General features: G+C 38.1%; 2 protein-coding genes across 4 annotated transcripts in view; one reads left to right on the plus strand and one right to left on the minus strand.

Annotated features, from left to right (window-relative positions):
* LOC136778250 (fibrillin-1-like) overlaps positions 1-2313 on the plus strand; it is a 75698-nt gene extending 73385 nt beyond the window's left edge. Inside the window, exon 23 of the mRNA XM_066734921.1 lies at positions 1527-2313. Coding sequence (XP_066591018.1) covers positions 1527-1714 — 188 coding nt within the window. The 3' untranslated portion in view covers positions 1715-2313. The remainder of the gene's footprint in view (positions 1-1526) is intronic.
* Positions 2314-2600: 287 nt separating this feature from the next.
* The window catches only part of LOC136778527 (uncharacterized), a 34016-nt gene continuing 23645 nt past the window's right edge, over positions 2601-12971 (minus strand). Inside the window, exons 7-11 of one of the 3 annotated variants that reach the window (XM_066735456.1) lie at positions 11330-11455; positions 10039-10269; positions 9680-9931; positions 6428-6558; positions 2601-5734 (exon numbers count right to left, since the gene is read on the minus strand). In XM_066735456.1, coding sequence (XP_066591553.1) covers positions 5624-5734; positions 6428-6558; positions 9680-9931; positions 10039-10269; positions 11330-11455 — 851 coding nt within the window. In that variant the 3' untranslated portion in view covers positions 2601-5623. The remainder of the gene's footprint in view (positions 5735-6427; positions 6559-9679; positions 9932-10038; positions 10270-11329; positions 11456-12971) is intronic. The other 2 variants (XM_066735454.1, XM_066735455.1) reach the window with 2 other exon arrangements.

Raw genomic sequence — 12971 nt, forward strand, 5'->3', positions numbered from 1 at the left:
CATCGAGGATCAAGCAAAGATTTCGCGACGTGGTACGAAGGTTACTTTGGCGTTGGAGACAGCTCTTACGAGTTATATTAAAAAATTGAAAAGAATTCTGAAGGATGGCTATGATTTGGAGGCCATCGACCTTGCATCGATGAGTCTCAGCGAAGCGATTCTGCCCGATATAGAGTCAATTTTGTCGACCAGTGAAATTAAAAAATTACGCAACCTTTTGAACCTGGCTGAACAAAAGGCTAACCCCTCGTATGTTAAATTATTCTAGTCCATGTTGCAATTGTCCCCATGCTGCGATGCTAAACGTATGCTTTATTCTATAGAATTCTCTTTTTACACATATATATATATATAGAAAATGTGTATGTTTTTGAAAGTATGTATAATATATACTATTTTATTGCGAAAATTTGTATTTTATTTACAATTTTCTACCGTAAATGTGTTAAACGAGCGAGGAAGACTCGCTTATGATCCAGAAGTTACTCCGCCTCACGAGCATAAAGCAAAGTGCGCCAGCTCGTTCGTGCTTTACGATCTTTCCATTAACGATCGTTCGTTCGTTCCTTCGTGATGTGTCACGTGATCTTTTCCTACGTTCTTACTCACATTCCGATCGGTCGATGACATTTGCGCACGAACATCCGGCATGTACATTTTTTCAGTACTCTGCAGTTACTAGTCAATTACCCAACTTTTCTCAGTCTGATCACAGTAGAATTATCTACTCAAACATGGCATCGATGTAATTCAATTTTTATGAAAATTTAGGTTGCTTCAGAGATCACCAAAATCATTTTATATAACAATTGCACGGTGCTTTATTTAAACCCAGAAAAAAAACCTTCAAACTTTGTCGAAATAAATTACAAACTTTTTTATCAACACAAGGTAAATATGATGCTTATTTATAATCTCTCTTCCCTTGGACACTGAGTTTCGATAAAATTTTAAACTAAAATCAATCAACTAAATTACACGTTTAATACGAGTACACTGTAAGAAAATAGGAAATTAACGATAATAATGATCTGTTATCTGAAAATAATTATAGCCGTAAGAAACACTTATTATTGCCAGGAAACTATAATATGAATTATACAGCTGTGGCGATACAGCTAGGTTGATTAGTCATTTATGATTAATAGTCCGGATTTACCCATATGCTTTTCTCCCCTTGGAAAAAATATTCCTACGTGGCAATTCAATCTGAGTGATTTATGCTTATGGGAGTGTGCCGTAAAAAATATCGATCGGCTTAACTGAGCCGAAGCATATAAATCTCACAGCTTGTGCGAAGGTCCTACTGTGATTCAATCTTCGCGAGCATGTAGCACACACAAGACGACGAGCTGAAAACACATTCCAGTATAGTCGTTGCAGCTCAGCTGCCCTATGATCGCAGGAACGCGACGTTATCCGTCCTAATTATTCCTATGCACACATAAAAACTGTCATAATTAGAATTTATGCAATTGGAATTGACTTATAAATTCTCAGCTACAACGTTGTAATATAATTTGCAGATCAACGACGCGCGAGGCAGCGTCATTATCAGCTACAACAGTTACAACGTCAACAGTTACAGCAACGGCAACTGATCCAGCGCCAGCAGCAACGATTCATGAGAACCGATCACGTTGCACCAGCGACTCATTACAGGAGAGGACGCGTGGAGACCAGGATATTGCCCCGACGCAAATGTTGCACGTAAAGGCCACCTGCTAATCACTAAAAGTAAATCAACCGAGAAACTACGCTCGACACTCGCGTAAATTGCGCTAGATGAGACCACCGTACAATCACTCGCCTTAAAATGATCTATCGAGGAAATTTTCTACCCTATTTAGCTAATCTATGCTCTGCGCAGCTACGGTCGATGACCTCCATTTTGCCTAAAGAGTGCGTTCAACAGCTATCAAACTGCCTTAACAATCTCTACAATGTTATTATTCGACCTTTGGCAGATCCAACATTGTTTGCCTACTTCATCGTCACCAGTTAGCTTTACTATCCTCCCTCCCCCATTTCCCTCGCAATTATTACTAGCACCATTTGACTGGATTGTTTATTTTAACGCAGAAAATAATATTCCATTGTTTTTGATCGATTAAAAGGCAACCTATACTCTCCTTTATAAAGAAGAGAAAACAAAAACTGTTTAGTTAATATTGAATTTACGTCGACTGATATTTTCATATTACTATGGTTTTTTCACGTGATGAGTGGACCATTGTAAAAAATGATAATTTTAATTGAATTAGAAACATAATATTTTAGACGTTGCATTGGCAAGATTTTTAAGATTTAAGATAAAACACTGCCTACCACAAGCTTTATATTTTATAATTATCGTATAAGGATGGTTCTCTGGATCGTAGATTTTTGTAATTCATCTGAGAAACAAACTTTACTAGAAAATAAATTTAAAAAATCTTGATAAAAAAAAATGCAAAGCTTTAGTCTGTAGCATTATGTCAATTATTGTTATATCGAATTAATTTAAAAGTCACAGTTCTTAGTAGTGTGTTTACCCATGAGTAGCGTAGTTTGTATTTCATATACTTGTTACAATAGTATAGAAGTTATATTATTTCGCCAAGTCGTTAGGTAAGAATCGATAGGTGTAAGCAATAAATGACTACGCGTTTTGTAATATATATTATATATATATTATATACATATATTTGATAGATAAATTTTATACATTTATAATAATATGGTACGGTGGTAAACAATCGTTACTGTAACAATGATATGCAAATTGAGTGGAGGGATAATAATAAATAAACGCAAAATTATTTAATCATGACTCTCTTTTTAAAATGACGTTCAAAGCATCGTATCCTCTCTATATTTCCTAACGTCAGTCCTCTCCCCTTTGCACCAGCACTGATACATGCGCGTATAGTAGGTACAACTGCATCGATCAGAATTTTATAATCAATTGTGATATAAAAAAAAGGCGTTGTTTACAGCTTTAATATACTTAGCACAGTGAAGCTTTCATCGTTATCAATTATTTACTTTACTTTTGCTAATGCTCTTTGGTATATCTCCCGAACATCCATATTCATTCTCGAATGGCACACAGAGATGCTCGTATTAGATTTGATATTTATTGCTTCGTTCCGTTGCTTCGGAGATTCTTTGGTTCGGCTAAAATTATTTAGTCATAAAATAATTAAAGTTTCACTGCACGAGTACATCATGTAACTATATAGACTAGTTATTGTAAATTAAAGAAAGAATGTACAAGGGCGATAACTACTAATTTATCTTACGTCTTTATTTTTAGCTGGCAACAATAGTTCATCAGTCGACGAGAAAACTCGTATAATATTTTCCGGTTCGTTCTTTGAATATCAATCAGCTGCCGTATATGTATAATTATGTTTATAAATTAACGTACTGGCTATTATACACTTTATTGAATATTCATGGTTCAAATTTGGTATCGTACAATTATAACCACTTCTTGGACAAAATATATGTGTATTATGTACTTTACATAATTCCACACTAAAACACAAACTCGATAATGCACCATAGAAATTCAACGATAAAACTCTCTCAGCGGGAGCCGATTAATGCTGAACCGACGTTATATAATTTTTCAATGCTTCGCACTTCAGGCAATAAAAAAATTGAGGCACTCTGCATTTAAGATATTTCAAAGCATTGTAAATATATCGAATCAATTTTCGAGTATTCAGCTTTTATTATAGTTTTAATCGCGTGTCAGGGGCTTGTGTGTACAATATTCTACACTTGGTAAAACACATATTGCAAAATTGAAGCTTTAACCTTTTAACTGTAATTTACTTGCAATTTAATTTAATCGTCCCTCTTCGATCATAGCTTGCGAGTACTTTCGATGAATTTCAGTTGATGCTCGTCTTTCTGCCAAAGTAGTGAGCGCATGCTTTAATTGAGATAGTGGAGATATAGGGCTTCACAGAGCAGCTTCGTCCAACTATTAGTACCTACTACTTGCTTCTTTTTCAACCAATGATACGTACCTACTATATATATAGCCTTCTGCTTGATATGCCGAGATAACAATTTGGTGATGCTCGTGCGTTCCTTACGCCGAACACTTTGAGTAAGACAGCTTCATTTTCCTGCGAAAACTTTACTCTCCGCACAGTAAAGTACCAAATATTAATGTTTACGTACATTTGAAAATTATATACTCCATTTCTCTCCGTTTAAATTGAGTTTCTGTGAGCATTTGATAAAGTAACACGGTACTAACTCGTAATTCAGAAATGTGAGCTGTTCAACTGCAGCTGGAGAAATATTAATTAAAAATAAGTTAATTAAAAACGAGCGCGCCGGGATTGTTGAACGGTGCAGGATAAACGGATTTTGTATATATACATATACATATATTTAGATTAAAGTTTATTATCCCATTTCACGATTTAAATTATTCAATCCAAGAAGATAATAAACATCGTGCAACTGAGGACGTTCAGTGGCCGGAAAATTAGGAAAACCACATATTCGTCGATAAAAATTCAAAGGTGGCAAGGGTGAAGGCAATATAATTAATCCGTTTCTCCCGTGTTTTCTTTCAATGTGTACACGTGTCCTGTCCTTATCAACTACAGCTAGCTCAAAATTTTCGCGCAGGTTTAGTATCAAAAAAGGCCGATTTGCACATCGACAAATCTGGCTTAATTTTAGATTTAATTTTATCAAATGGGGTCCGTTCTCGCGGAGGTCGTGCTTCGCTTCGTGGTTTATTTTAGAAATACGACACAAAAGTGGTGATATGCAGCGTGGTGTGTGTGTGTGTGTGTGTGTGTGTGTGTGTGTGTTGACGATAATAGAGGATAGGAGCAGAAATTAGAAAGTGAATGGGGGTATGGAATAAAGGCAGTAACCTGTGGATCGTGCATGGCAGCGGATGGGCCACCAGAGGATGTACTATGAGACTTCCTCCCTGAATATACAATATATTCTATTATATGTATACTCATCGCGTAAATTCTGCCCAGACCTTTTTCGTAAACCGACAACGATACCAAAGCCACGCTGCAAAATACAAGAAATACGAGACCTAAACGGTTATTTATAATTCAATTAAAAACTGCTGCGTTTAATCGGTTTAATTAAATTTTTATATACGATCGACATGACACTATACACGTATTATAGAAATGTGTCAAATCTCTGCCATTTCCTACCCAACTCGATACCGGTCTAAGCGAAGAATCCATCAACGCGATATTAATCCCTAAATCAATGCTCGGACACTCTTTGCCTTATTGCTGAAAAGAATTTTCCACTGCTCGAGAAATTATTATACAAAAGGTTCTCGCACTCGAGACACATCTGCATATTATCGTTTTCAATATTTGCAGGGCGCGTATTTTTCTATTTGCGGCAAGATTGTGTATGTTGCGAAAAGATCTCGTCTCATTCGCGTTTAAGCTGCCGAGCAAAACGGAATCCATTACACACCTCGTGGAAGCTGCGCGATTCCCGAGCATTTCCATTTATATTACCTTATCGTTATTCTTCCAGGTCGCTGCTTTCTTTCTCCTTTTATCCTTTTTGCCTTCGCCGCAACCGTCCCGTCCCGTCCGCGTCCATCCTATTCTCTTCCTGCTTCTTATTCCTGACGGAGGACCACGGTGAAGACGCACTTGCTCGACCAGCCAGCCTCGTCGTTCGCTTCGTATTCAACCCTGTGTCCACCGACGTCGAAATGTCTACCAGGACTCTGGAAAACCAATAATTGTCGCCACCAACAAATTCTTAGTCATTTTTATTTCATGAAATTTTCCATCCAGCAAGGATCCAACTTATACAAATAAGCTTAGTAACACAATGAGATATTTTTAAGGCACTTTCCTTTACAGCCACTTGCTCCTTTCGAACGTTTTAAAACTGTAAAGGACTGTGCAGTATATTAGGGGAAGGTTAAGAGGATTGCAGTTTATATATATATGCACTAGCAGAATATTACAGCTAAAATTCTTTATAGCGTATACTTTTCAGTTATAGTTACAGCTTTTGTCAGGGAAATAATAATCAGCTTCAGCTAATTGTTCATAATTGTGTATTCTGTATAAGAGGAGTGTGATAAGGCACGATGGATAAATATGAAACAACTGTGCAGCTGAGCATCGATAATAATAGTATCAGTGACGTTTATTGCCTCGAAACATTGATGTCATTTGACGCTTCTGCGATATGAACGGATTGGATATGTTATACAATATTCCAGATACTATATGTGTATATGTATCCTTTACAGATGAGATTCATTATTATCCAATATATTGATTGCGATATTGCGAGGGCTCTATCTATTCGAACCTCGTACGAGACGATAATCACCGAAGCATTTGTGCAATTTTCTGTACACAATTCGGGATAATTAAATTCCATTAAACAAAAAATATGCACTGACCTCATTGCTGCTTATTCGTGTAACCTTCACGTTATCCGTAAATATCGGTTCATCCCAAACAATAGCAGTTCCATTTTTGCCAGTCACTTCTATGTCATCCGGACAGTTCTTCACTTTTGGTGCTTCGCCCTCTGAAACACGAAAAGTGCATTTAAACAAATATATTAAAAATAGTGGGATGATCCATGCCGTTTGACGCACATTTTGCTCCGGCAGATAATATGAAAATATATCTGGCGAAACCACGCGGATCGCCGTGATTATATACGTCCGAGGCGTGTAATTCCCTTGCAAATTAGGTGGATTCGATTGAAATATTTAACAGCCCGGCTTATTTGGTGCAAAATTGTTAGGCTGGCATGATTAAAACAGGGAATTAAAGGGCGGAATTGGAGTAGAAGCATCGAGAGAAAAGTTCCATCCGGCGTGACAGTGTAACGCGACAGTAATTTCACACATCCGAGCCGCGTGTTCGTGAAATTATATCCTGTCAGAGTCGCTCCCTCCGCACGCGAGACTATGACGAAAAGGACGATTTGCACTACTGGCAAGTCTTAAACACGGCTAATTCCCTTACTCTCGCAATCAGCTCGCGCGCTTACTCGTTTTACGAAAGCTTTTGTCTCTTCGCGTTTAATTAGCCAAATTAATTTAATTTTAAATCCCTCATTGCCATTCGCCTGGCGTTCGTCAAATTTCCCGCCGTGCCACTACGTCACTCGCTCCGCATCGCACTTTCTACCTCGCCTCGCTTTTCTATACTTTTATTTTCATTTATATATATATATATATATATATATACACATATATATACACATATTAATACGGAAGCCTAAGCTACGAGCTGAGAATTAAAGGGGCGTTTAGCTAGGGTCGTAGAATTATCTAAATCGCGGTGGGTGGAACACAGTCTCGTGTTGAGTTTACAATTGCGGTGGTTTCTATATATGGGGTAGCCCTGCAGTTACGTATTTAATTAAATCCATGAACGTGCAGAAACACGAAACGAATTCCTTCCGCGGCAAATTATCAGTCTGATGAGAAATTAAAAAATAAAACGAACAAATACCTTCTGAACGATTACAATACTCTTAACGCACCGTGTCAAGAAACAGCAATTACGAACGATCCAATCGAATAGAAGTTATTCGGCTAAAACACGGTTAAATACGAGTACCCACTTCAGCGTGTTATCGATTCGGAAGTATTCCCATACAAGTTGTTTCGCTTAAATATCACTTTTGAACGTGGATATAAAATTTCACAAATCTTCGTAATTATAAAAAATATCTATTTTTTACACAAAAACTTTTTTCATCTGCACATAGAAAGTTCTTTTACAAGCACCTGTATGAAAAAATTAAAATCTCTTGTATTTACAAAGAAGAATGAATTTTTACGTCCATGTTCCGGAGTGAACGTGTATATATATACAGCAATTAGAAAAATTAAAATTTCATAGTATTTTATAATCACGATTAGTCACGCGAACAATAGTTGCAGTCGAGTAGATATATCATAATATCGCATGGATGTATGGATGAATCCGTGCGGGAGAGTTTTGAAACAAAGGGTTGAAGAGCGTAGGGGTGGTCCCTAACCCTTCCCCTCCTCACCCACTATACCCGCTACCGTGGTTTGTATCTGGCAAGCCAGTCGAGCCGTCGAGCGTTTACTTTGGGTCTCATCGAATCGAACCGTCTAATTCAGGAGCGAAGATCGGCGGTCTACGCTACATTTGCCATTCTGCCAGACCGTATCCCGCGAATGCATTTAATTAAACCGTTGCCTACACAGAGACAGAGGAACTTCTTGCCTGGAAATCCTCAGAGCATTTACATAGCTGCAACGAATGCCTCTTCAGTCCTGCCTCCTACAGCCTTATACACACACACACACACACACACACACACAAATAGACAACTCTGAGAAAACACACGCGCGTGCTATTCTAAAGGCGTCTCGCATCTCATTTCAAAGTACGGTCACAATAACTACACGGCATGCCCTTAACGATTTTAAGTTTTCTACGAGTTCCACCGTAGTTTTTTTTTGCTTCCAGAACGTCAAATACTAAAAAGAAGCCCCATTCTTGCCACGTTTAGATGGTCCTTTATATACGAATTTTAGTTTAGAATTTGGATCATCCACATATTCATCGTATTATTTTGATGGATATCGATGAAACTATATACAAAGCTGTGTTAAAAGTTTCCAAGCCGAAAGTTTGTCAGTTTTCGAAGGTTTCGGTGAAGCGTTCACGTGCAATCATCGAATTATACTAATTTAGTTGCGGAGATCGAGATTAAACGACGAGCTTAACATTGTAGCTGAACAAGATACAGACAGGGTGAAATAGAATTTAATCCAAAGTCCTTCGGCTTGTTAAAAATTTCTACGCGATTCAAAAAGTTCGGAGTGACCTGATCGAAATTTTCAATAAATAACCAAACCAGCATATGTTATATATATATATATATATATATATATATACAAGTTAAAAGAAAAATTAATCGCTCGTACAGCGTAGCTTCATTACAATGATTAATGAAGCCATTAATATTACAGAAAGATTTTAGCTGTGATTACAGTATTAGTAGAAAGTTTAAGAAACGATTAATCATTCGAAGGAAAGTTTTTTAGAGGAAAATAGACGAAACTCGACTTATCATAGAATTTGTTGACGTTACTTATCGAAGGTGAGGCCTGAAAAGAGTCGGAAAAACTTGTTCCAACGTCTGCTTTAAAAGACTAGTGGAGATGTATGTATAGAATATGTATAGTATATACAACAGTAGTAGCTGCTTGATAGAATTCTTCTCTCGGAAGCGAGCTGACAAGTGGAAAGTAGCTAACCGACAGTGGCAAGCAACCACCATCTAAATGGCAAAACACTAGACTTTTGAATTGTAGCCAGCTTCGCGTTGTGTATACTATATATATTTATCTCTCGGTGCACTATATACGCATATATAAGCTAACAGCTATTCAGCTTCTTAATACTTTTCGCGTGTAGGTGTCTTACGCTAAATCAAGCTGACGTTTGCATTAACGCACCGAAGACGAGTGGATATTAAGTTGCGAGTAAAGCGACGTGCTAAGGGGCTGCCTACAGAAATGTAATATATCATATTTGCTTTCCACTTGGCAGCAGACAATCTAATATCGCGTTATGAGAGCACTCTTGCGACTGCAGACTGCTTCTCGAATTTTTAACCTGGAGAGTAAATTACGGTAAATTGAATTGCTTACCTTTGACGGTTATTCGAAGGGTGCAGCTGGTTTGTTTCTTGGAAACAGGATGTCTAGCGAGGAAAGCTACTTCATGAATGCCTGGCTTTAGATTAGCCTCGAGTCTGGTGCCCCACGAAGGCTTGGAACGAACGTATCGGAACCAATCCAGGTCTGTTGCTGGCTGATCAAAAGTCACGAAAGCTTCGTCCCTGCCAGGTGGTAGCTCGGCTGTGATATCCTTAGGACACTCCAGCCTTGGCTTGCTGTATCCTGATTCAATCGGACGAATCGTTTCGTTGTTAATTTTTGCAATTTTTATATAAGCATTCTGATATATAATTCACGTATTATTGCAAGTAGCCTGAAATTATACTCACTAACACATTCACCCTGTTTAGGACCATCCCAGATGCCGTCGGATTGGCACGCAAGCTCATATTCGCCATGCATCTGATAGCCACGAGGACACTTCAAAAAGCACTTGGTGCCAGGACGATTTGTGACTTTACGACGGCCTCGCCAAGGTTTTGCTGGAGCTGCCGACTGTGCACACATCAGATAGCCACGACCAGCTGGACTTAATGGTGGACAAACCACGCTATTAATATCTGCAAACAATAAGTCGACTCGTGTTTTTATTTCTATTAATTATCAGCTTCGTTTCTAACGAATCTCTTTAACATTTATAAAGCTGCGCCATCGAAAAATCAATTGCCCGCATAAATTCTGTCGCAATGTAATTTAATATTCGATATATCGTCAGCAGAGTGCTGATAATAATGCAGGAGAAATATATTATCCACGTGCGAAGCAGCGTTAATTCAAGCAGTAAAAGATCCTTAACAAAATAATGAAACGTGAATTTGCATGAAATAAAATATTCCAAGAGTTTTTATCCAATGTATACATTTTAAAAATCCACTATCGAATGCGAAAGAAAAAAAATACTTACAAGAATACGTATAGAATCCCAAGGTGCGCGTACTCCGATGTAAACCGAATCAAGTAGGAATACCCTCTACACGTGTTACCAAATGCATTATTATTATTACAGAAACCGCAAATACGCGCGTAACAAACTAATAATAGAAAGCGCGTATCAGTTTGGTTGCAGCCGCTTGTTGTTTCATTAATGCCATGCACAAGTTCTCGGATAGGCTCTACTACTACCACGCTTCACACACACACACACACACACACACACATATACATATATATATATAAGTCCAGGAAGCTAATACCGTACAAGTCCATCATTGAATATTTTAATTCTCGTCAAACTAAACGATTTAGCCGGTGGCGTGTCGCGTGCATTTCGTTACATTATGTAAGCTTCGTATCTTAATAGTATATATATATATATGTATATATGTATATATAATCGATGTAGCACAGAGTAACGGTATATCAAAGATTGGCGAATAAATAGCAGAGCAGGGCTGAGGGCGTGGCGTTTCGTTATTACGACGACGACGACGACGACGACGACGGGGGGAGCGTAGAATTTCCCTGCTGTCACTCTATGGGATATATTAAGGCTCCTCGCTTGCTACGACTCAGTGATGTATGATACGTTTCTCCCAGCGCGGCGTCTCAACCATACAGAAGGATATAGTGTACCGACGCCTATTTCTGGAGGAAAATCTTCCATGTGAGAAATTCACTCACCCAAACAGGACCTGCCGTCTGACGATAGAGCCTTCTCGTCTCCGTCGCAAGCACAGAAAAAGCTCCCCACTGTGTTCTCGCACACCTCGGTGCACCCTCCGTTCCCATTGGCGCATTCGTTTATATCTGCGAACATACACGGCCAATTTAATTAACACCTACCGCGAGACATCGATTCTTCTCCTCTCTATACGTGCGAGACTGTTTGTCTATGTATTATATGCAGGCTCGGATCTGCTCTCAGCTCTCGAAGCAACTATAAATCTTCGTTCAATCTCATTGCGCTTCATAGAACAATGATATACCTAATAAACTCGAGAGCGATTTTCATCGAACGAACTAACTGTATATAATGCACTGAAATTTCTTTTGTTATCGAGAATTATCGTCTTTGATAAAGACCTATTATTCTCTCTCTCTCTCTCTCTCTCTATCTCTTTCTCTTTCTTTCAATTAATTTTTAAACGAAAGAAAAGAAGTTTTTATTAAGTTACGCAAATGCGGAGAAAATAATAATTTCATTATAGTTAGTCCAAGTCTTTCGCAGAAACCTTATTTCACCGCGTGGACTAATCCTTGTTAAAGAGTCGCCTTCGAGAGAATCATAGCTCATCCTTAATGAAGATAACGCAGTTGAAAGTGGGCAGGGCTTATAACGGGGGTCGCGATGCTTCTCGCTTATCATTATTGATATAACGAGTGAGCACGGCACAACGCCAGAGACCGTTCCTTCTCGTTAAATTGAGCCGGTGAAACGGGCAGTCGATTAATCCTTCGATTCATTTTGAAAAGTGGCTGGAAATAGCGCATGCCCACGAATTTAAAATGATTTAATAACCTTGTGCACAGGCGCATTTCCTTAATTAAAATTACGAAAACTACTATTATTTGATTGATTTGTCCCAGGTGACTCGAAACATCGCAGAATTAACGTAGTTTTATGAAAAATATATATTCCATCGAAAGCTTGTTTAATTTGTTGAAATAAAATCATACAAAATAAATTTTTTCAAAAAATCCAATATATAAAACGTTATTATCAAGGTTTCTCTAAAAATACTCAATTGAAGCAACTGATATTTCAACAAATTAACCTACAACCTCCAATGATATACGTTTTTATAAAAATGGACTTTTCGATTTCCCTCCAAAGCTTCGGGTTGACTCGTGACGAGGCTGCATTCTTTTGACGATCGATCAATTATGCCTGCAACGTCTCGTCGCTTAATTGACCGAGATAAACGCACGAGTCAGCATGGACCGTGATTGGTTCGACCATTTCCAGACCTAGTCTTCCACTCTTTCACCCATGGAAAAGAATTAGTTTGCGTAATTGAAAAGGTAAGGAATGGAGCAGTCTAGAGGGCAAATATTCGTTTCCTATAACGTAGTCTTGATCCTTCTTACAGCTTATCTCATCCTTGCAGGCCAGTGGAAGGAAGACCTGTCCTACCGAACACAAGCCAACCCCGATATCCTTTTTTTAAACATAGTATATAGCACTAATTTTGATATTTCCTCGATAAAAAATCAGCGAACAACGCGTGAAAAATATCAAGGCCATAAACCATGAAACTTACTTGGATGTTCTTTTCTCAAATGGTAGGAGTAATGCCCCTAAAAAAAATTAGTAATTGACGTG

The sequence above is a fragment of the Prorops nasuta genome, unplaced genomic scaffold (assembly GCF_024137725.1).
Source record: "Prorops nasuta isolate Cenicafe-Biocafe unplaced genomic scaffold, Cenicafe_Pnas_1.2 PNAS00014, whole genome shotgun sequence".
Classification (NCBI taxonomy): domain Eukaryota; kingdom Metazoa; phylum Arthropoda; class Insecta; order Hymenoptera; family Bethylidae; genus Prorops; species Prorops nasuta.